Source organism: Triticum urartu, chromosome 4A (genome assembly GCF_056163025.1).
Source record: "Triticum urartu cultivar PI428250 chromosome 4A, HENAU_Tu73, whole genome shotgun sequence".
In the NCBI taxonomy this organism is placed as follows: domain Eukaryota; kingdom Viridiplantae; phylum Streptophyta; class Magnoliopsida; order Poales; family Poaceae; genus Triticum; species Triticum urartu.
Window position 1 is genome coordinate 617,829,751 of NC_141876.1, and position 24,544 is coordinate 617,854,294.

At 43.9% G+C, this 24,544-nt stretch overlaps 3 protein-coding genes and 1 pseudogene across 4 annotated transcripts; 3 read left to right on the plus strand and 1 right to left on the minus strand.

Moving 5' to 3' along the window:
- Nucleotides 1-398: 398 nt before the first annotated feature.
- On the plus strand, nt 399-8,545 carry MKK3 (mitogen-activated protein kinase kinase 3). Its single transcript, XM_048713009.2, has 11 exons — nt 399-649; nt 761-1,051; nt 1,480-1,731; nt 3,125-3,343; nt 3,451-3,588; nt 3,735-3,902; nt 4,301-4,414; nt 5,722-5,829; nt 7,024-7,115; nt 7,562-7,946; nt 8,038-8,545. Exons 2-10 carry the CDS (start codon nt 935-937, stop codon nt 7,923-7,925), a joined length of 1,572 nt encoding a protein of 523 aa, XP_048568966.1. The 5' UTR covers nt 399-649; nt 761-934; the 3' UTR covers nt 7,926-7,946; nt 8,038-8,545.
- Nucleotides 8,546-9,622: 1,077 nt separating this feature from the next.
- LOC125550097 (uncharacterized) lies at nt 9,623-12,655 on the plus strand. Of its 2 annotated transcripts, none has more exons than XM_048713008.2 (6): nt 9,623-10,038; nt 10,141-10,208; nt 10,318-10,368; nt 10,524-10,583; nt 10,687-11,553; nt 12,190-12,655. In XM_048713008.2, exons 1-6 carry the CDS (start codon nt 9,765-9,767, stop codon nt 12,196-12,198), a joined length of 1,329 nt encoding a protein of 442 aa, XP_048568965.2. In that variant the 5' UTR covers nt 9,623-9,764; the 3' UTR covers nt 12,199-12,655. The 2 variants fall into 2 exon arrangements, with proteins under 2 accessions (XP_048568965.2, XP_048568964.2); XM_048713007.2 differs by having other exon boundaries at nt 9,632-10,038; nt 12,180-12,655.
- A 2,081-nt stretch (nt 12,656-14,736) lies between these two features.
- On the plus strand, nt 14,737-15,853 carry LOC147977452 (conserved oligomeric Golgi complex subunit 3-like; the record flags this gene model as incomplete). Its single annotated transcript, XM_087521171.1, has 6 exons — nt 14,737-14,775; nt 15,009-15,080; nt 15,239-15,283; nt 15,386-15,460; nt 15,581-15,676; nt 15,836-15,853. Coding segments are annotated over 6 exons (345 nt in total), but the record flags the coding sequence as incomplete, so codon positions are not given.
- Nucleotides 15,854-22,803: 6,950 nt separating this feature from the next.
- LOC147977453 (ethylene-response factor C3 pseudogene) lies at nt 22,804-23,592 on the minus strand (annotated as a pseudogene).
- Nucleotides 23,593-24,544: the final 952 nt, after the last annotated feature.

The window sequence follows — 24,544 nt, forward strand, 5'->3', positions numbered from 1 at the left end:
AAACTCAAATATGAGCAAAGATTTATGTTCAGTTTTATACTGGATGCAACTTCACATAAGTTTGAAATTTATCCTAAATTTATTTAAACGAACGCAAAGCTCAATCAAAAAAGAAAACCCCGCTCTCATATAGCTACGGGTCATTGATTACGCTGAAAAATATTGTAATCGTCGAACAACTCCATTTCTTGAAAAGACGAATAGTTACCATGGAGCATAGTATTTTGTTTTGCACTAGAAAGTAATGAAGTCTTTTTTGGAGATGTGATGTCTTTGAATTGAACTTGAAAATAAAGAAAAGGAAAAGCAATGGTTGTTTTATGATGGTAAAAATAAAAATGAAAGGTGAAAAAAAAACAGTAACTAACGTATGCCATAAGCGGCATATACCAGAGCAGAGGGCAGAGCAGAGTGGCATCCTCCCTTCCCTTCCTCCTCCCCTTCCCCCGTCGCCGGGCCGTCGTAGGCCGCCAGCCGCGGCCACCTCCCCCGTCCGCCCTCCGCCTCTCCCGCCAGTCCCTCCGTCGGCCCCCAGCCCCGTCGCATCCTCCGTCGCGTCCTCCTCTATCCGCCCGTGTAGATCCGTCCGGCGAGCATCCCGACGGGCTCGCCGCCGCCAGCCGCCCTCCTCAGCCGAGAGCGAATCCAGGTGACCCCCCCCAAATCCTGATTCGTATTCTGCCGTTGCCTAGTTCGATTTGGAATCGAGAATTCCAGCGTATGTTCTATTGATCCGTTCGCGATTGTTGGATGTAATCAGGTCCGCCCAAGCTCCAATTTTTCGTCCGGGGGAACCGAACCGTCCGCCGCCTTCTTCTCTGCTCAACTGAAGAGACGGTGGTTCCTCGCTGCTTGGTACGTAGGGTTCTCTGACAGCCTCCCTGTGAACCACCCAGAGCGTACCCTTGCGCCGGGTGGTCACCAGCGAGCCCCCATGTCGGGGCTAGAGGAGTTGAAGAAGAAGCTGCAGCCCTTGCTGTTCGACGACACGGACAAGGGCGGCGTCAGTACCCGGGTTCCCTTCCCGGAGGATACATGCGATTCCTATGTGGTAAAACACAGCCTCTCATTCTTTCTTCTCTGCATGCAAACCAAATTAGGTTGTACACCGGCAGCATTAGCCTGGGGTTGTTGTCTGTTAATGGAATTGGTACCAGTTGTTTCACTTTTGTTTTCCAGTCATGAAAACCATCCTGCCAGCAACTGAATGTACATGCTCAATGCTTCTGTACCTTTGGGGTAGCAATTTCGCTGCATGGACCTACTTGACCAATCGATCCTGACACATGAAGTGATAGGATGTACAATATTATACGTAGTCATAAGATTGGATATTAGTCATAATTACTTAACTGAAGAGAATCACTTACCCTTTGGAAACTATCATTTAGAATTCCCTCAGCTTTGTTTTTATCTTTGTGAATTTAAACTTGTTTAGATGTGGAAGTGTTTGTTTTTTAAGTTCTTCCTTTCGTGAAGGTGTCTGATGGTGGAACGATAAATTTACTGAGTAGATCGTTTGGTGAGTATAACATCAATGAGCATGGCTTTCATAAGCGAAGTACCGGACCAGAAGAGCCAGATACCGGTGAGAAGGCATACCGATGTGCCTCTGAAGACATGCACATATTTGGTCCCATTGGGAATGGAGCAAGCAGTGTCGTGCAGAGAGCTATTTTCATACCAGTTCATCGAATTCTGGCCTTGAAGAAGATAAACATATTTGAGAAGGTACATTCTTTCTCGTCCGAAATGCAGCTTACAACCACATTGTTGTGCACTTCTGGTTTACATGAACACCCCAACAAGGCTGTTTTCGCTTTTAATTTCCTAGTCATTGTTCATTCTACTTCATTGGACTGAACATATAAAGAAGATTGTGAGAACTTGGCTTAATATTTGTACCCACATTTAAGTGGAACTTGTGTTGATAACTAGTCTGAACCTCATTCGTGTTTTGAAACAAAATAGTATTAAAGGGAGCAAACAAACCGTGTGGTTTACTTGCATGCTGGACCATTCTTTCCTTTCTTTAGGAGTCATGTGCATGAGTGCATCACAATGGGCCCATGATATCCAGCACATGGATGGGTAGCATCAATCACATTGCCCTGAAGGATTTTGGTTACTAGTGATAAGCTGCCAATTTCTCTATTGCATATTCACAATGTTTCCTATTTAGAAGGGAAAAACATCTCAATGGCAGGGTGTTGGATATGTGGAAGCGAAACAGTGTGAGACTGTCACTATGTACATTGTTTCGTTGGGATTACAAATAGTATTCGGACAGTAACTTCATATCAGACTCAGTCTAGGCAGTTGCACTTAGAAGAAACGTACTCTTACTCATCTAAACTCGCCTAACCAGTTAGGACATGCCTGACTAATAGAAATATGACACATCATCCTTAGCTACCTGCATTGTTTCCTGACTCATCTGCAAAATGGGCCCATGACCTGCAGAAGGAAGGGTGCCAAAAATGCCCAGGATAGGGGATTTCAGTTGCTAGCTCCCCCCCCCCCCCCCCCCCCCCCCTATTGATTTCTCATTCACAGTGCTCTCTAGTTTTATATTTCCAACTACTACAGATGCCATGGCTCATATCATGATATTTGATTAAGCAAAGAAAGAGAACGGAAGTTCGTCTCCTCTCTAGTCTTCTCTGACCCCAAAGGAAGCTCTCTTCACCATGCCATGCTCTCGACACATTTGCACCATAATTTAGTAGCAGGCGACCAAATATCCCACTACGCAATTTTCTTGGTGTAAGCTGGAGTGAAACAAGTTGGAGTTGAGTATATTAAACCAAAACATGTATTTGCATTGCATTGAAGGCAGCACGAAGGGATTCTGGTTTATTGCAGTGGCAGTCAAGTAGCAGAGTCAGTTCTGACTGCATCATTAAAGCAGATACACCAAAGAATAGAAATGCTCTCTCTCTCTTCTATGCTTCAATTCATATACTGTTGCATCAGAACATTTTTGGTATTGCATGGAGTAATTTTAGTATTTTATGTTTGTCTATATATTTGATTGATATAATTAATTCATTCTATTTGAGTTGATAAACTGATTTGCGAAGTTTTCTTTTAATATTTTTCACGTGTCTTCATACCTTTACAGGAGAAAAGGCAACAAATTCTTAATGAGATGAGAACATTATGTGAAGCAAGTTGCTATCCTGGTTTAGTTGAATTCCAGGGTGCATTTTACATGCCTGATTCTGGACAAATAAGCATTGCCCTTGAATACATGGATGGTGGCTCTTTAGCAGACGTTATAAAAGTCAAGAAATCAATACCAGAGCCAGTTCTTGCACATATGCTACAGAAAGTGTTACTTGTATGGATCTTCCACATCCTCTTCCTTTCATGTCTGTGTTGATCAAAATCAGGCTGTGACCTGATGTGTTTTTGAAGTAATAAATTATTCTTTGTACAATTCTGAAGGGCCTGAAGTACTTGCATGAAGTAAGACATCTAGTGCATAGAGATCTAAAGCCAGCAAATTTACTGGTAAACCTTAAGGGCGAAGCAAAAATTACAGATTTTGGTGTAAGTGCTGGTTTGGACAATACAATGGCTATGGTATGCTACTTCTTTGTGACAATTATCACGCTGTTCTTTTGATATTCCTTAAATATGAGCTAATTATTTAATAATAGTACATCAATTTCATCTAATCATTTAAAGTGAATGAACAATATGTTTTCTGCTAAATAAATATGTTCCAGTGTGCTACCTTTGTAGGCACTGTGACATATATGTCACCTGAGAGAATCCGCAATGAGAACTACTCCTATGCTGCTGATATTTGGAGTCTTGGACTAACGATATTGGAGTGTGCTACTGGTAAATTTCCATATAATGTCAACGAAGGCCCAGCCAATCTCATGCTACAGGTGATTGACTACTCAGATTTTTTTTTATTCTTGTCCATCATTCATTACGTATGTTGGGATGGAATATCATCCCTTTTACAGACTGATGCAAAGTGTGGGGACTATTTGAGCTGTTCACATGGTAGCCTTGGTGGGTTGTATTTGAATTCGTTGATATGGCAAAGAATGTTCCATTTCTGCATGTCTGTTCGATGATTATATTAGTTTCCACAATATTTTCTTTTTTCCTTGCTGGTTTATGTTTTGTAAGTTGTTTTTTTTCATTTTCTTTGAATATATAAATTATCTGTCACTTCACTTGTTGCCCTATCTTAATCTTAAAATCACATACTTCAGGTACTGTTTTTTTCCCACTCGATTGTTGTCCTCTCTTACAATCCTAAAATCTCTTATGTCAGATACTCGATGATCCATCACCAACACCACCAGAAGATGCCTATACACCAGAATTTTGTTCCTTCATAAATGATTGCTTGAGGAAAGATGCTGATGCAAGGCCTACATGCGAGCAGGTAAAGAAAACATGTATATTCTAACTTTCATGCAATCTGAGTCCAGTAGGTTAGCAATTTGCATCAATGTCTTGTGGTCTGTTTGAATGTTATTACATATTACTGGTAATAACTTTTTTTGATAAAGCATTAGTGGCAATAACTGTCAGAGTATTGTATAGTTGTGTGGTTAAGTATATTTAGGTATTTATTAACTGATTTACCTTCTCTTGTAAGTATGTCTCACTGGCCTTTGGTTGATGAAGACATCACCGCCCCTATCATTGGTCCATTGGAATAAACGAGGAGGCCCATTCCACATAGAGACCTTGGTTTCTCTTCTCTCCCTCTCGTACCATCATGTACAGACTTCCATACCCTAGCCCACAGCAGCCACCATTGCTGCAGCCAGGACACCATCACCACCAATGTTCGCCGTCCACCGTATGTGCAGCTGGGGCTGGAAACCTTAGGCGCAGGGAGAAGGAAAGTACGTGATGGATCAAGTAGAAGATGGGTTTCTTCTAACTCCCTGGTTAACTGATTTAACGTGTGGTTACCTCATTATATTGAGGGGCTGCCTTACATGTGCTAGACTCTAGTCCTAATACAACATGATCTGGACTTGGCAACATGTCCATTATAATAGGACCACTACCTAAACTAAGACCAGTGATCAGAATTATCACTAGCCCACTACACTCACCTTCTTCGTGTTATGTGATGCCTTCGAGTGACCATCAGTCCTGCCTTTTCTAATCTTGGTTCAGCTCTCTGCACATTAGGCGTACACAGATACTACTTGGGCTAGTGATAATTCTGATCACTGGTCTCTCTGTGCCTACTGCCTCAACGATTTCCTGGAAGATCAAGCACATTGTAGTTTTCCTTCCGAATGCTTAGGCCGAGTTCGTTAGGTTGCTAGTCAAGCAGATCCAGTGAAGCATCTTAATTCTTAAGCAATGCATCGGCTACTCTACGTCAGTGAAGCATGATCTCTCCAAGCACATTGGAGTTGATGCTTCCTGCATGAAATTGCAGATGCAGGAGCGGGTTGTTGCTCTCCAGTATGTGCCATCAGAACTCTAGTTAGCTGATTTCTTCACCAAGGCGCATTCTATAGCTTTGTTGTTGATCTGCCTTTAATTTTGTGTATGGTATTATTGGAGGTCCATTTCACAAACTTGTATGCAAAATGTAGGTACTGGTTAGTTATGGCTTGGTCTAATAACAGAATGTTAATTATCTTGACAATGCATTTTACATCTTTTATCCTTTTCCATTGTTTGGTTTTCTTATAGTGGACTAACATGTTTAACATTCTACAGCTTTTGTCACACGCATTTATCAAGAGGTATGAGCAAACTGGTGTGGACTTGGCAGCATATGTCAGGGGTGTTGTTAATCCAACAGAGAGATTAAAGCAAATAGCAGAGGTGAATTCTTTAGAGCATATTTCAGCTTATTGTTTTCTTCTACTTCAGTTAAATATCAGGACACACACTTGATATGAAACATGCCCCCTATGTCAAGAATTGAAGCTAGAACTTTGAAGGGGGTCAGGGAGGGGGAGGGGGGGTAGAGGCTATATGTTGGAGATAGACAAACACTGTTGCTTGATGATGTTACCGTGGCTCACTTTCTTTTGCCTCTGCCACCTCACCGCTGGTGGTCACCATTCCTATTTGTTCCACTTCCATCTACCTCCATTTGGGAACGAGAGGAAGAAGGGGAGAGGGAGAGGGTCAGGTTTATAATACAGCCAGTATATAATCAGTCACCTCCACCAAGGAACACTTCCGCACCCCCATCGATCCTACTTGTTGAGCCACCTTAACCATGTCCCATGGCCCTGTTCCACAACTCGGCTGATCCATTTTGCTTGTAACTATAGGTTGTACATTAGAAAAATGGAAGAACAATGTGGCGCAAGTGTGAACCATTTGAGCGGATGCACTACAGTATTCTTATACTTCCATTGGTTGAGTAAAATATTGCTCTAGCGCCTTCATTTTGTTGAACTGCAGTGCTAGTCCTTCGTGTGTAGAACAACTGGTCTGATAGTTTGTTTGTGCCCTAATTTGTTTGTTTGTGTCCTGATAATTTGTTTGTGCCCTAATTTGTTTGTTATTGCCCAGAGAAACCCTTTTGTTTTCCTTTTAATGAACAAAGTCCATTGAAAAAGAAATTATTTATAAGTCGTGAGGGTTCGAGTGCCCCTATCCCCATACCTGCTTTAACTATGTTATTTATCCATTCTTTTCCTTTTCAACTCGCCTGCTGATTCTTTGACGTTAGCTCGTTTGGTTCCACATTTCGGATCTCAATTCAAACGTGTAGATTAAAAGGACTTTTGTTAATAGACCCACCCGTATCAAACAAGGGTACTCACTACTTGATTTGTTCCTTTTTTCAAGACTCAGTATTCTCGAACATAACTTATTCAATGCTTTCACGGACACACTTGTCCAAATATCACTCAGAAATTCAGACTGAAATGATGGTATGCCCAAATATCCAAGCTCAAAGTGAAAAGTAATCCATTAGCTCCCTTTTAGTTCTGGCAATTCATTAAAGATGCACAGGTTACCACTATATGTACTTAAGCAGATTTCCCCCCTGAATCCCAGATGCTTGCTGTTCATTATTACCTCCTTTTTAATGGCTCTGAAGGACCTTGGAATTATATGAAGACATTCTACAAGGAAGAATCATCTTTCAGGTACCCGAGGCAATGTTACATTTTTTTAGCATGATCCTAAAACATAGATGTACTCTTACTGCTGTTTAGGCCTTTAACCTTTATGTAGATTGTACCTCCAATAGTTGGTTACAGTATCGTTGAAATTATTTTGGTACTAATAACATCAAGTATGTGTTCTGTGATGGTTAATAACTTAATATGAAAACTTGCTGAGACGATATCATTGAGTTGCCAGCTAGTTGATGGAGCTAGCTGAATTGACCGTTGCACTTTTGCACAATTCATCATTTCCTGTTAATCTGGCCCATTTGTTTCCTACTTTATCCTATAGGCAGTGTTGCTTTCCAAATTTATCCTGTCAGGCATTGTTGCTTCTGTTGTGCCTCTATATTACTGTGTGTCGAAGAACCCAAGCTGTTTCTGAGCACATGCATGATATGTGGTGTTATCTCCTGTTTGTGCAGTTTTTCAGGGAATGTGTATGTCGGACAAAGTGCCATATTTGATACTTTATCAAATATAAGAAAGAAGTTGAAAGGTGACCGGCCTAGAGAAAAAATTGTTCATGTTGTTGAGAAGCTACATTGCCGCGCGAATGGGGAAACAGAAATTGCTATCCGTGTGTCTGGATCATTCATCACGGGCAACCAATTCCTGATATTTGGTGAAGGGTTGCAAGCTGAAGGGATGCCCAGCTTGGAGGAAATTGATATTGACATTCCAAGCAAGCGGGTTGGCCAGTTCCGGGAGCAGTTTACCGTGCATCCAGGGACTTCCATGGGATGCTACTACATAGCAAAGCAAGATCTCTACATCGTCCAGTCATGAAAACAATGTATAAAGTGTAAGGTAAGTCTTGTAAATCTCATGTGTGCTGTTTGATGAATTGCTCTTAATGCTGTCGATCATTTATTTGCTTATGAGATTGCTTGGTTTGCAGTGATGTTCCGGTTTGTGCCGTCAATGATTCCAGTTCATGATGAAAGCTATGTCATGGTTTCCACTTCTCGCGGCCCCATAACTTTGACAGGCTTCAGATCACAATGCAGTCCTGCTACCATTGACATTGATTCCATTTCTTCTCGATGCGAGCAAACAAACTTGTAGCTGAAACATAACTTAATTGTTGTTTGTAAGGTGGTAAGGAGAATGAAGCGATTCTAATGATTGTTGTGCATAGATCGATACTCTTGACACATGGCACGGTTTTAGTCGAGGCTGCTCAATTTCTGTTGTACTCCCTCTGTAAACTAATATAAGAGTGTTTAGATAACTAAAGTAGTGATCTAAACGCTCTTATATTAGTTTACAGAGGGAGTAGATGAGAAGATTGCGTGTGCGTGCTAATAAGTGACACAGCTCAATGTAGGGTTGTACTACTAATGCTTATGTGTAAAAGACTAACTCCGCTGGTACTGTATCAGTTGGTTTGACGTTTTTCTTTTTTCTTGAACTGTTACTAAGATGTCTGAGAAGTTCAAATTTTACGTACTTTATTTTGAGGGAATAAATTTGTCCGCAACATGTGGCAAACATTTTGTGCTTTCAGTATTGTTCATTTATTTGAAAGTAAATAAATTCAAACAGTGAAGGTCACATATCCCAACTTTCTTGAAAGAAAATTTGGCTGAAAATGGAGTTCCTACAGAGATCTTCTGGTAATAATGGGCCCTATCATATGTGCACCAATTTGGCCGGGTTTCATCAGGCTGACATTATTGATATCTATATCCATGAGTATGAACATGTCTATTTTGCCCCGTCTGCCCACAACCATATTCATGGGTCTACATTTGGATCCATTTCCATTACCTGTTGGTTAAGCATTCCCATCGACCCATCGGGTTTGATGTACAATTGATTGCGGATTAATCTAAGAGCATAATAATATGAAAGAACAATTGGTGATGATGGTGCATATATGTAACTATATATAGTTGTTCAACAACAAGAAACATATAAGCAATTGTAGTTTGACACATAGACATTATTAGAGTACAAAGTTAAAGTAACAAAACAAAATGTGTTTAATTGTAGTATTAATTGAGAAACACATGGGTAACCACCGGGAATAAACTCAGACACCCATACCCCTAACCCTATGGACAAAAACGATGACACATGCCCTATCCATTAAGATACACCATTAAGATGGACAAAAATGTGTCCTATCCGTTCGATTTGAATTCCCACCTTAAGAGCGGATGTAATAAAAGATAGATATATAAAAAAAATATCTTCATATTGTGCGTTCAATCAAGAAATGATCTATATAGTGCTAGTGCACATACGAGTGTTTATAAGAAAAAGAAAAAACATAGTTAGGTAGAAGTCATGACCGCCTTATCCTTTTAGAACACTGAAAATGTGATTTACAATATAAAATTTTTAAAAAATACAAATTGATGGTATCGTCCGAATTTGATCTTATTTGATCTAGCATTTTTTAGAATATCTATATCAAATAAAAATTGAGTCAAATATCTGGCAAATAAATAAGAAAATAGCGTCAACCCTTGAGGCCCATTATCCGAGGGTTTGAGCCCAACCAACTCCAACTGTGTAGTAGAGTTCCGCCGCCGCCGCCGACGCAATCCAACCCCGATTCGATTCGGTTCCGGCGGCTGCCCACCCTCTCCTTTCCTCTCCGGACCAGCGCAGGCGGCGATGCGCGGCGGGCGGTCGGGGGGCGGGGGGCTGCGGAACCCCTGCCTGACGATGCACCAGCCGTGGGCGTCGCTGCTGGTGCACGGCATCAAGCGCGTGGAGGGCCGCTCCTGGCCGTCGCCGGTGACGGGCCGCCTCTGGATCCACGCCGCCTCCAAGGTGCCCGACCCCGACACCGTCGCCGCCATGGAGGACTTCTACCGGGAGATCTACGCCGTCGACGGGGTCCACCACATCGACTTCCCCCAGCACTACCCCGTCTCCCGCCTCCTCGGTCCCTATCTCCTCCTCCTCCCCCTCTCACCTTCCTTGATTGATACCACTGCTGCTTTCCTCCCCAGCTTGCTGACGCCATTGCCGATTGATTATTGCTCAGGGTGCGTCGAGGTGGTCGGCTGCGTCAGGTCCGAGGAGCTCGTCTGCTGGGAGGACGTGCCCCAATCAGTAAGAGAATGCCATTCCCTCTCCTCTGCTCTGCTATAAATGGCCTGGATTTGTGCACCTTGTCGTGTCATTGCTGAATATGGTGCTTCTTGAATTGACTTGATTGCAGGTCAGGCTTGAAGGCTTGACCGACTTCTGCTGGCTTTGCGAGAATCCGCAGGTAAAACCCCCTAAAATCACCCATGTATCGGTCAGTCGCAATGAGTATGCCGTCATTGGCTAGATTCACATCCCACCTTGTCAAAGCGCCTGAGACTCAGATGCCTGCTGTTTTTCTATTTATGACAATTTCCCACTACGCTTTAATTTCTGCAGAAGCTGGTGGTTCCGTTCGAGATGCGCGGTTATCAGGGTGTGTACAATTTGGAAAGAAGGGTTAGTCACTAATTGTTGCTAACATAAAGCAATGCTTTTTCATCCATCTCTTGTCACCATTACGTTGTGAGCTTATTCTGTGCCGTCTTGTGTCGCATTGCAGGTATACGAGGGAGCAGCCAGGGGTCTTTCGCCTGTTCAAGGTCCACTGCCGGTCAAGTTCCCGCTTCCAGATCCCAGAAACCCCTTGTCTCTCAAGCCGGGATCTCTCAATTTCGACTCTTCAAAGTCTGCCCTGGTCAAGACTGAGAGTGTTTCTGCAGCGATAGCCGGGGCTAGAGCTGCCGCGACTCAGTATTCGAGGAAGGGTAGTACTGCTGCCACTAGCAGTGAGATTCAAACTCGAGGGAAATCGAGGGAGAATCATGCCGATGGCAGTTCAGGGAGTGGGGCTCTGCCGTCTGTTGTCCAGAACAGTCAATCGCATCCGCAAAACCAGGATCCATCGCCTGTTGTCCAGAACAGTCCATCGCATTTGGTAATCCAGAATCCATCGCCTGTTGTCCAGAACAGTCCATCATACTCGCAAACTCGGAATCCTCAGTATATTGCTCAGAGCAGTCCATCCTACTCGCAAACTTGGAATTCTCAGTATATGGTTCAGAGCAGTCCATCCTATTCGCCAACTCAGAATCCTCGGTATATGGCTCAGAGCAGTCCATCCTATTCGCGGAACCAGAGTCAATCGTCCAATATCCAGAGCACTCCATTCTATTTCCATGACCAGAATCAATCGTCCAATGTCCGCAGCAATCCATCCCATTTCCATTATCAGAATCAATCTTCCACTGTCCACAACAGTCCATCCTATTCTCATAACCAGAACCCATCGCCCAATGTCCAGAACGGTCCATCCTACTCGCAAAACCATAACCCTTCTCCTGTTGCCCAGAACAGTCCATCGTTTTTGCAGCACCAGAACGCCGAGCCTCGGAGAAGTCCCAGACTACAGGGTGGAGCTCCCCACAGGGTGAGTGCTCATTTTTCATTCTGAACCAGAATTTCGTACCACCAAGATAACTATGAAGTATAAACTGGGGCAGTGAGTAAATTTAGCTGTCTATCCCCAGTAACTATATTGCTATTAAATTTCACCGATGTTAATCATGGTTACTTATGAACCTAAACTAGAGATTTGTATAGTAAGTTGTTGCTGTTAATTTACACCGACTTGGAGATGACTATAGACTATGAATGCCTAGTACATACATAGTTTGAATGCTGGAATTACTGGGGAAGACTCAATTAGAGATGTCTATGGTAAGTTATTGCTGTGTGTTATTTTGATGATGCAGTTCGCCTATGAAGCGTCAGATATGTAAAGAAGTACAACCTCCATCCGGAATTAACTGTTGCTGAAATGGGTGTATCTACTCGTTTCAGCGACAGTTAATTTTGGACGGAGGGAGTACTTTTTGTGTGTGTGTTTGTGTGGAATTAGCAGCCACCTGCTAGTGTTTATTTGTCCAATTTTCTTGCTCGGTCAACGTGTACGGTGTGCTTTAGTCAGACGGACTTGTTTTCCAGTTGATGCCTAACTCTGTCTTTCTCATGAATCGTTCATTTTGCAAACTAAACTAATGGTTGTTTGGTTAGCTCGTTGCAGTGGCGCTGAGAGACTTGAAGCAGTCAAGCTTGCGCGAGAGCAGGGAGCAATCATCAGCTCCCAGAAGCTGGCCTGAATAATTTGGGAACCATCGTCATCTGCCTGCTTCTGTGCGACGATACCAGCTCCTTAATTGTGTAGAGTACAATGTAGCATTTGCTCATACGTTTCCGACTGATGATAGCATAGCATGATAGTGTGGCTGTGATAGTGCTGGCACGATGTATCGGGCGCAGCGCCATGCCGTGCCCTGCGAGGTTTCCCTGCCGTTGCAGGGTATGCGTGTATCTTGTCATCATGTAACATACAAACTTAGGTTTGGTTTGAATTACTCCAGTGCTTAGACTAGTTGGTGGTTGGATGTGTATCTCATACATTGACAGTTATGGGACGATCTACCATTGTGACGTTTGGGCCCAAAGTGCATGGGAATGTGAAGCAGTAATATTGTGCTGCACATTATATATGGGTGTGTTTGTTTCATGCCATAGCATGCCCTAGGTATTTTATTTTGCCAACCATTGGCTATCCAAAAAATTGGCTAGAGATTCCAAGATTTTGCAACCAAGTGAAAGTTAAAGTATCATAGGATGCAAAAAATAATAATTAGGTAGGGCAAATTTGGGCACCAACCAAATATACCTTAAGTCCTCGTGTGTGCGGGATATAATGGGCCAGTTATTTTCAGCTTACCAGTTTTCGTATTCAGATTCTGAGAAACTGTCCACATAATCAGCTGTGTGCCGCCGAGTTCTTTTCAGCTGTTGCAGTATGAGATTGTTGTATGAGTTGTGTAGTGAAATTTTCTCTACTGAAATTGTACAATGAGTTGCTCGCATTAACTTGTTTCAATTTTTTTTTACCTTGAATATAAGCACCATAACAATTCACAAACATCATAAACAGCTGATTCGACATATTTCATAAAGACAAGTGGGGGATTTGTTGGGAATCTCTGTGCATGATTAGAGGGGCAGTACACATCAATGCCATCCATCCATCTGTACAATATATACCAATGCTGCCCGTCCATTTATACAACTAGATGATCCGTTGCCCCCATGTTGCAAAGGCTAAATACAACTGAGAAGTTCGGCAAACTATACGAAACACTTTTTGGGTATAGTGACCGGATCTTCTCTCTCATTGATTCGGTGTGATTAACTCCTCGCCTAACTAATTATTTGCAAGCCTAATTAGCTACCTTCCTAATTCTGTACATGCCTAATTAATTGTCTATATGATTAATTAATAGCATGCCTAACTTCTAATTATATGTAGTAGTTCTAATTAATTGCTTGCCTAATACCATGCCACTCTAGAATTATATGTAGTAGTTCTTGCCTAATACTATGGTAAGGATATCAATCCAAGTTAGGCTATTAATTGAGAAGCTGTACAAGGAAGATTTAGGTTTCACAACTATAATGCTGGACAGTTTACAAAACAAGTGCTGTAATCATGACCTCCCATTATCTTATTTTTTGACTCTGTTATCAACTTGTCATCTGAAAACATGTTTTGTTTCATGTACTGGAGGCAGCAGCAGGTGTAACTCCCATTTAACACTTTGTTGTTGTTGTTGTTGTTGTTGTTGTTTTTGTGTTTAAAAAAATAATTAAAATAGCATACTAATTAAAGTCCTAAAAACTTATTTATGTTGTGACCTGGCCATCTTGCCTTTTTTTGGCTTCAAATGCTTATGCAGTTGATGGACAAACAAAGACTCATTGGGTTTGCTGAAGCGATCAGAAGTCATCCATTGAAGATCCAACAACCCACGACGATTTTTTTCTATTTTTGCACCATTAGCTCAGTTTCTACTATAATTTCCCCCGTTGAAGCACTCGTAAGTAGGTCAAACTACTTTGAGTGAATTGGAAAAATGTAAGATTTGGCATGCAGCAGTACATGCTACCTTCCTAATTCTGTACGTGCCTAATTAATTGTCTATATAATTAATTAATTGCATGCCTAACTTCTAATTATATGTAGTAGTTCTAATTAATTGCTCGCCTAATACCATGCCACTCTAGAATTATATGTAGTAGTTCAAATTAACTTCTAATTATATGTAGTAGTTCTAATTAATTATTCGGCATGAAGAATGACTACATTTCCCTAGAAAGTCCAAGGATCTTCAGCCATGAAAACTGGAGTGTGAAAAAGATTATCTTGGAGTGGACGGATCCTGATCTCCTGGCTTAATACCATGCCACTCTCATATTCCGGAAGAACCAATACTAGTTGTACGGTTTCTGGGTGTAAACTCTAGCTATTGCCATCCACCGGTTCGCCTCTGCCGGCGGATCCCCATTTTCTCTCAAAGACAACGTCGTCGAGGTCCTCCTCTGTTAGCCCCAGTCTCTGTATTCACATCCTTACTACTCGATCCCGATGCAGAGCCTGAAGTATCCATCGCGAAACCTAGCCCGATGAAAAAGTTCACCGGGCGAGAAGTTGTAACGAGAGCCATCCCTCTCTCGAAACCAAACAAGACCAAGACTGGGCGGTGATGCGAAGATCGCCTGTTAATCAGTCTGAATCTCGCACGCCCTCGCCGACCGCCCGTTCCCGGCCAATCTGGTAAGACGTCGGCCGGCCTCTGGATTTGACGCCACTGACTGTTGTTAACCTCGTCAGCGTTTTGTAATTCGGTTTCAGTCTGTCCAACTCCCATGCTTGTGTGCTTGTGTTGTCAAATTTCATCTTGTTTCAAGGGGTTTGGGGAATTAACAAGAAACTGGCGGCCATCAGTGTAGCATTATTAGCTCTGGTTAGTCTACATTTGATTGATTTCCGGCTGTTATATATGTCAGCAAGATGCAGACAACCACTCTGCTTTCGAGGAGGCCGGTGCAGTGGATGCGGTCTTGGTGAACACACATCAGGTAAGTAAGTTTTCCCTCGATCGCTGCTATTTATATTCCTTGACTAGACAACTTAGGAATCCCATCTCGACAACTTACCTTAAGTTGTTTGTTGATACTATATTTGCAGATAACAAAAATTCTGCACACCGAACTAATACTTTTATTACCACCTGTAGTTCTACAAATGGTTTGCTCAACTGGAATCTGCCATGAAATCCGAGGTACGTTTGTGCATATGCTACCGTTTAGTCAGTTATTACTGGACAGGCTTGCAATTGCAGATCGGCTTTTAATCCCGGCCCTCCCTTTTCATTTTTCAACAGACCAATGAAAAGTATAGCCTATATGAGAGTACATTGCAGGAACATGTCAACACATGTGATGCTATCCTTCGACAAGTAGGGCTACTGTGAACCTTTCTGTTTGTTTATTTATGTGGAAGAAATTTTGCAGTGAAAGTACGAAGACAGCCTTTTCTTTTCTTTTCAGTTTAACATTGAGTATCTCCATTAAATCAGGTGGATGACACACTCAACTTGTTTGAAGAAGTACAATCCTTGCACCCGAGAGCTGCCATAAAGATACAAACTTTGCTTGATGCTTGCGACCAACTTGTATGCCCCCCTTACCTCCTTTATTCTTGGTCGAATTAACTATATGTTGTGTGATTTCCACTAGAAATGGCATTTAATTTATTACTTATCGTGCACTCATGCCTACTTTACATGACATGCATGCCTCAGTTTTGCCTATCTGTTCAGTTTTAATTCCAGGATAACGATCTCATCTGATTATAGATATTTTCTATATCCCCACTTATTGCATCAACCAGAATTTTTTTTGCAAAAATTATTATTTGTGTTGACATTTCGATCGACTGATGTATGTGGTCTTCTGCTATACTATTTCTTCATGGATCCTTCTGAAATGTTGAATTATGCAATTAAGATAAACAATCACATGTCTTGAAATTACTTACTCTGGTAAGGATATCAATCCAAGTTAGGCTATTAATTGAGAAGCTGTACAAGGAAGATTTAGGTTTCACAACTATAATGTTGGACAGTTTACAAAACAAGTGCTGTAATCATGACCTCCCATTATCTTATTTTTTTGACTCTGTTATCAACTTGTCATCTGAAAACATGTTTTGTTTCATGTACTGGAGGCAGCAGCAGGTGTAACTCCCATTTAACACTTTGTTGTTGTTGTTGTTGTTGTTGTTGTTGTTGTTGTTGTTGTTGTTGTTGTTATTACATTCAATATTCAATATGTGAGTACATACGTCACGGCCATGCGTGGTAGTAAATTGTTTGTTTAACAAATGACATCGAATCACCGATGTCTAGTTCAAAGCAAGTCTAATAGAGTTGCCATATTGGCCTGATGCTCATAATAACCGCCGTTGATTTTGGTTGAAAAGACAGCTCTACCAGAGACAACCCCCCTCCCCCCTGATCCCCATAAGTTTTCTAGGGTGCTCCAAATCGAGCTCGCCGGCCTCCATATTTTGTGGTTGTGGAGGGGGGTGGTGGGGGGGGGGGGGGGGGCTGGACCGCACTTCATCTAGAAACTGTTTAGCGCTAGTGACAATTACCCCTCCCGTTGCTCTTCTCGTTTGCACCACGACCTCTCCTCCATCGTTATGGAGCTGCCTTTGACCGCTTCTGGCCATCCCTAGACCATGTTGCCGATGACTTAGATGACGCCTTGACCCCCCATCTCCAATTCCATCGGTTTGGAGTCGGATCCGACGACTTCAACGGTTTGAGCCTTCGACGATCATTCGCCACCGCCGAGGCAAACACCTCATCCACCTTGCTGGCGAAGAGGCCAATGCACCCCATGCCGTCGTGTGCAGGTGGCGGCCTCCCTCGTCGGGACTACAATTGTCCTCAAAGAAAGGACCAAAGAAGAAAAAGCAAACATGCCGCACTAGCAAGCCCACCCACCTTTGCGGAAGGGTAGCAGGAAGAGGCCTTCGTAGCCCAGGACAACGTGTGTCCAAGAGGCCACCGACACGGCAGTGGTGTGGGCCTTCTCCCATGTGCCCCACTCTTGGTGTTTGATGGACTTCACATTTGACGCGGAGACAACATACACAGGCGACGTCCAGGTGAGGCACAGGAAGAGAGGGGAGAGTGTGAAAGAAATGGAGGGATCTGGGAGAGGTTTTGGGTGGGCCTGAACTGTCGGAGTCCAACGTGGCCGACGTCCGAACTCCCCTACTCTGCCTTCCGGACTTCCGAATGCATCAGACCCAAAGTAGGGGTCCGTTTGGACGCATAAGAGTGTCCGGACACAAAGTAGGGCTCACTGAAGCACTCTAAAGTACTCCCTCTGTTTTTATTTACTTTATATACTAGCTTTGGCTGAAGTCAGACTTTATAAAGTTTGACCAAGTTTGTAGGAAAAAATATGAAAATTTACAGTAACAAATTTATATGATGTGAAAATATATGCAATGATGAATCCAATGATATTGATTTGGTGGTGTATATGTTAATATATGTTTCCGTAAACTTGTTGAAAGTATATAACATTACCTTTAGACAAGCCTAATATGCGGAGTAAATAGAAACGGAGGGAGTAGGTTATTAAACTAGTATGTCAAATTTGAAAATGGAAGATAATCCTTACCAGGTCTAGGTAGGTAGAAGATAATACTTTCTTTCCTTCTTGGAATCTTCTTTTTGCTGTGGTTGACGGCTAACTGACATAAAACAGCCTGTAACTCCTGTGAATTTGATACCCTAGGTACGTACGAAGACTATCTATGCTTTATGAATCGACAAGGAATTCAGAAATCAACGCATGCTTGAAAGTAAAGTCGTAAGCAACTTCAAAACATCTCCTTCCAGATAATATTTGGCATGTAATATAGTGGCGTCATGATTAGCGTCCACTGCAATTTACTTTAATTTGCACTTTGATCAAACATATTTTGTAGTAGTTGCAATTCGCACATGTTGGATATCTGGGCATGCCAAGTCGCTAGTCGATAGTATTAGCTTTTTTTTGAGGCAATCTCGCTAAGCTTTTTATTCAAACCGTTACAATGTTTACAGGGACGAAAGAAATGCTATCAGTCTGGTCTAACCAAACATGGCGGCCAGGCCCTAATTTTAATGCATGCTTCGCTAGATTGTGAGCATCCACATTGGAGCTCCTAGACTCATGAACTATATTACAAGAGGAAAAAGAAGTAGCTGTCATCTTGATCTCTTTAACAATAGCTCCATAGTTCGATCCGCTTCCCGTTTGGACTTCTGTAACCACACCTTTGCAATCTGATGCTAAATGTATGTGATGAAGATTCATATCTTGGGCTAATGCTAACTCTTCCCTGATCGCCAATGCCTCCAGAGTGGCTGCGTCACGATGGTTCAGAAACACATAAGCTAATGCGCCCAAAAAAACACCATCAAATTTCCTGCATATAGTGCCCACAGCGCCATGGTTTCCTCCCCTTGTCATCCCATCATCGACGTTGATCTTTGCATAGCGTTCCGGTGGAGCTAACCACCCCATCCTCCTGGAGACCGCAATCATATGGGGCTCTCTCACATGCGATAATGCTTTGATCTCCGCTAGATATGTGTTCACAAAAGCATTAATAGCGAAAGGGCTTTTGAAAATATCTTCATGAATCACCTTTCGTCTCGCCCCCCAAATGGCCCAAAGTGTTACCACCATCCTGATAAACTCCTCTGAAGGTAAGGCTTTCCCCATTGCAAAAATCCAATCCTTGGCTCCTTCATGCTGATTCAAGCTGATCTGGTCAACTATCTGTTCGGATGACAGTGCCCATGTACTCCGTGACATAGGACATTCGAGTAGCGCGTGTTTCCACGAGTCATGAGCTCCACATAGAGTGCAAGATGCTGTTGTGGCCATATTTCTCCGATGTAGAACTTCCCCAGATGGGATCGAACTCTTCGCCAATCTCCAAAGAAATACCTTCAGCTTTGGTGGAACCTGCATTTTCCACAAAGATTTCCACTCGCACCCCTCTGCTCCTACGTCAGAAGTGCCCCCGCGACCCTCAAGCCAAGCCTCCCTGTTAAGCTTTGTCCAAACGAGCATGCGATAACATGAACTGACAGAGAAGTTGCCCCTGGACTCCTCGCTCCATGCCCAAAAATCTGAAACCCGACGCGTGCATAATGGTATTTGGAGAATTGCCTCCGCATCAAAAGGAGTAAAAACTGACCGGACAAGCTGCGTCCTCCACGAGGCCGTGGCGCTCTCAATGAGTTCTGCAACACGACGTGGTGGCTCCAGTACAAGGGACGTGATTGGTCTCTTAAAACTCTCTCTAAGGATCCAATTCTGAGACCAGATGTTTGTTTCTTCACCATCCCCTATCCGGCGAATGATTCCTTGTGCCAAAACATCTCTTCCGTCCAAAATTCCCCTCCAAATCTGTGAGGGTCGCGAACCCAACTGTGCTTCCAAAAGTGATCGGTCTGGGAAATAGACAGCTTTCAGAATCTTAGCACTCAGTGACTCCGGGTCTTCCAAGATCCTCCATGCTTGCCTTGCTAAAAGGCTCAAGTTAAAAAGCTCTAGGTCTCGAAACCCCATGTCTCCCATATATTTCGGCATTGTCATCGTGTCCCATGCCACCCATGCCGGTTTCCTTTGTCCTCTTTTGCTCCCCCCACCAGAACTGTCGAATAATGGATGTGACACTCTCGCACAGTCCTCTTGGGAGCCTAAAACATGACATAGAGAACACTGGTATTGCTTGAGCCACTGATTTTATAAGAACCTCTTTGCCCGCTGCAGACAGTAATTTTCCCATCCAGCCTTTAACTTTTTCCCAGACTCTGTCTCTCATATACTTGAACGTGCCATTCTTTGAGTGTCCCACTTCTGTTGGCATGCCCAAATATATAGGGTGTTTCCAAGAAGCAGGGCCGGGCCTATAGTGGTGCCAAATGTGCGGCCCGCACAGGGCCCATAATTTTGAGGGGGCTCAAATTATTTATATAGGCCTAGTATTAAAAGAACTAACTGCTAGCGCACTGGGCCGCTGGGCGCGATGAGGCCATCGAGCCCTGAAACATGATTGTCTCCTCGTCCTAAACTGCTCGATCTACGTTGTACTAGATGGAAATGGGATATTTCCTCAAAAAAAGAGAGAGATGGAAACGGGATCGTTGCCTCGAGCCCTCGTCGGTCTAAAAAAACAACAGGATCGTAGCCTGGAATAGTCGATCGGGATCGGGGAACGGGGATCATCTCGACTCCGGAACTCTCGATCGGGGAACGGGAAACCGCAATCGCGTCGGCCGGACATCGTCGCTACAGGAAACATCTCGTCGCCTTAGATCGATTGGACATGCCTGCGATCGGATTCAGGCCGCCGATCGATCGGACATGCCTGCGATCGGATTCAGGCCGCCGCCGCCGTTGCCTTGCTCGCCTCCTCTCCTAAATTTCAGACCCGTTGCTCATCAGATTGATCGGTGACCGACTGCAGCCTTCAGGTGCTTAATGACTAGCGAGTCCTTTTCTATTAACTTTGATTCCTACTCCTAATTCCTAATTTTCATTAACTATTGACAGGGATTTTTACTTCGTTAGAGACTGGTTCTTACCTCCTTGATTAAGAATCACATTGTAACAGTTCTACCTTAAAGCTATTGAAGTCCTATATGCGTACTACTATGACATAACAAAGACTCAATGATTTGGCCACAATAGCACTTGAGAGTGAAGTGTTGAAGAAGATTGATTACGAGTATATCATTGAAAATTTCATTTTAAAGAATACTAAAAAAATGAGGATGTTCAAATAAATAGCAACCGGGAGTTGGATAGGTCTGACTTTTTTATATGTCCAGTTGTTATGTAAGACATTATATTATATACAGTACATTATAATTTTTTTCTATGAGATATATATGCATCATGATTGTTTGTTAGTTTATTCTTTTATGAGACAGGGCCTCATTTTTTAGTTTCGCACAGGGCCCCGGATTTTGCCGGCACGGCCCTGCCAAGAAGCTAAGTAGTATACATATCCTGCAATTTTGATGGTGTTATTAACAAATGTAAGATTGATTTATCTTATTGGAGTGCTAACTAAGGACAACTACGTACGTACATCCTACGTAGACATGCTTTAATTTGCACGTTGTAGTTAAGTGGAGTATTCGTAAATCAATTACCCCTCCTTTATTTGTCACTCCAGCTTTATCAAATGTCACCCTCATCATGTGCTTTCCTAGTTAGTACCTTTTCTTCGTGGCAATGGAAAAGCTAGCTAGTGATTTTTTCGTGATCTTTTGACCATATACTAATAACTAAGGTTAGAATATCAATTAACCTCCTGAGTGCGGTGCCGGTGGAAGCAAAACAAACTAACCAGACCCATTGCAGTGGCATAGATTGAATTAGTACGACATGCCAGCCAACCTGAATATGTACATAGGAGTACCACCTTATCGACTCGATTCGATTGGACTAGTATGTTTATCTTATTCTTGCGTTTATAATTGCACGTGAGTGAGTGCTACCAACCTTGCATGGATGCATGTTTGGACTCTTGACCTGGTCAATCAGCACATGCATGCATTTCATCCTTTTCGTTGCCACGTCAGCATCCACGCAAGAACGCTTCATTCCACTTCAGCCGTCAACCATAAAATTCATCGCAGTACTTTTTTTTCTGTCTCCCTTCTTGTAAAGAGATTCAAACTTGGCGCCTGTGTCATATATGTGAGGCAGGAGTCTTCCCGAGCATTAGGTGAACCGTTCATATCTTTTTTCGAAAATCATCATAACTGTTATAAAAGTTCACTGGAGTAAAAATCATCTTAAACATAATAAAAATTACATTGAGGTTTCTGGACCGCTGAACGACCACTATTGCCGATAGAAAAAGCTGTTGTCACGACTCCCTTATCAGAGCCAACGTGATCCGATCGATGACAACTGGGAAGTCTTCGTGCACGTGCCCCTAAGGACCAGAGCCTTGGAGCCGCAGTTGTCGGCATTGAACCGTTGAATTTGAAGCGTCTGACACAAAATCTCAGAACATGACAAAAAACCCTAACCTCACTGCCCCAAGGATATGACAGGAATCTACGTCGGAGCCCTATCGACTACGTCCAGACAGACGAACTCAACGAGGATGGGTGCCCGAAAGACAAACTCGAAGAAAAAGGGCCGGCATCCGCTTGAGCGCCGCGTCTACGAGGACTAAAAATCCTTATTCTAAACTACTAACCAGAGCGTAGGCACCTGCAGGATTCCCCTTCGCGCCAGCGGCCACCAGAGCAGAGGCACCGGAATTCCCCTCCCCGCCACCGGCCACCAGAGCGGAGGCACCGGGATTCCCCTCCACGCCACCGGCTACCAGAGCGGAGGCACTGGAATTCCCCTCCTCGTCATCGGCCGTCAGAGAGAGGCGGGCAGGGAGGAAAGCGAATTCACGGACACACCGACGAATTCTGGTGGGGAGAGTTTGCCCTAGCCACTTAGGGTTAAGCGAGGAAACAAGAGGGTCGTAAAAACCCACTCATATTGACCTGACCTAATTCAAATCAAAATAATCGGCACTTCCAAACCAAACCAGCACAGCCGTCGTTTTCACAAACGGTTTCCTCAATCCCAAGGAAGTTATCTGAATTCTATCTAGCTAGAACAAGACTGGCCCAGCAACAAGAAAGAGAAAAACAGCGACTAAATCCATCCGTCATCTTCAAGTCTGAGTGCTGACTTGAGAAAATCAGATAAAGTGGTGGCTCCAGCACCATGAATCCATGGTGGCTGTGTCCTCGGAGGCGCCGAGCAGCTGCTCGAGGTACTCCGCACCGAGGTCCTCAAGCTCCATCACCATGCCCTCTGGCTGCGCCCCCCGGGTGGCGGCCTTCACCTTCCTGCCCGCCGCCGTGGCCTTCCGGCTCCGCATGGAGTGCCGCCGCTTGAGCGCGAGCACGGGCGACACGCTATGGGCACGACCGCACACGTCGTCTGCTACGCCCTCAAGCGAACGCCGGACATGGTCGGCGGGGAAGTTGAGCACGGCGGCGCCGCCGCGGATGGCGAAGGCAGCTTGGTCGTACGCCAGCGCCGCAGCCTCCTGGCTGTCGAAGGTGATCAGCCACACACGCACGCCGTTCCGCGTCGAGTCACGGATCTCCGCCGCATACTTGCCCCATGGCCGCTTGCGCACCCCGCGGAACGCGCGCCCGTCGCTGACTTGGTGACCTGCTTCCTCTCCGTCGGCCGCCTCTAGCTTCACCGGCGCCGCCAGGGCCTTGTGCGTGTGTTGCTGGTGCTGTGAGAGCATGTGGAGCAGGAGCATCTCGTCGGCATCGTTGGTGTCGAACGGGAGCAGGGGCGGCGTGGTCAGAGCACGGTGGTGCCATGGCGTGGAGTCGGCAGAGCCAGTGGACGAGCCCGGCGAGTGGAGCGGGAGTTGGCGGGATGCTGCTGCTGGGTGGTGGTTCTGCTGCGTGGTCATGGCACGGCGGGTCAAGAAGTTAACGACGCCGGTGGTGAGCCGCCGGGAGGTCGATGAAATGTCGGGTTGGAACGGATGGAGGCTCGGCTCCATGGTTTTATACTGGTGACAGGGGTTGGTTGAGCTGAAGATGAAGCAGGGGAGGGTAAAGTCGGGATTTATAGGAAAAATGCTTTGCTTCCTGGCCTCCTTCTTTTCTTAACTATTTCTGGATCCTCTGCTTTGCTGAGGCAGACGTGTGATGGCGATGTGCTCTTGTATCTGTGACGCTATTGATATTTGTAAGAGCATTACTAGCGTTTTAAGGGTTAAAAATGATTTTTTTTGTGCACTTTTACGGATTGAAAAACAGGGGCAAAGATTAGAACCCTCAAACCCAACCCTTATAACGGAATATTCCCCATGAACGACGTTGTCGTTGCGCGCGGGAGGTCGACGGGGCGGCCGCCGGCGACGGGGGCGACTAGCAGCGGCGGTCGCGGGCGTGGGCGCGAGAGTTGGGAGGATTTTTCCCTCCCGCGCGAGTATAACCGCCAAATAAGGGTTGGGGTAGGTTTTGCTCCCCAACCCTTACTTTTGAGGATTGGGAGAGGGTTTGAGGGTTGGACCTTTAAATTTTTTTAAGGGTTTGAGAATTAAGGGGTTCTAGTCTACGGCTTTTTTTCGACGAAAACTGTAAAAAAGCAGTTATTTTTTTAGGGGTTTGAGGGTTTGGGGGCTTTACTAGTAATGCTCTAAGAGCATTTACTAAGTAATAGTAGTAGTTATTTTTATGATGTGATAGGGCTAGCAATTGAGATGCAAATTCAAGTGATTACAGCCAAATAAAAACTCTAGAAATCAATGAATGTTAAAGAAAAAAATCAATAAGTTCATGGATGCTAAAATCCAGAACTACTGGCGAAAAAACTCAATGAATTCATGAATGTTAAACAAAATAAAATCAAGAAAGCCATGGATGTTAAAATCCAGAAATTTGCTGGCACTACTGGCGACTCGTAAT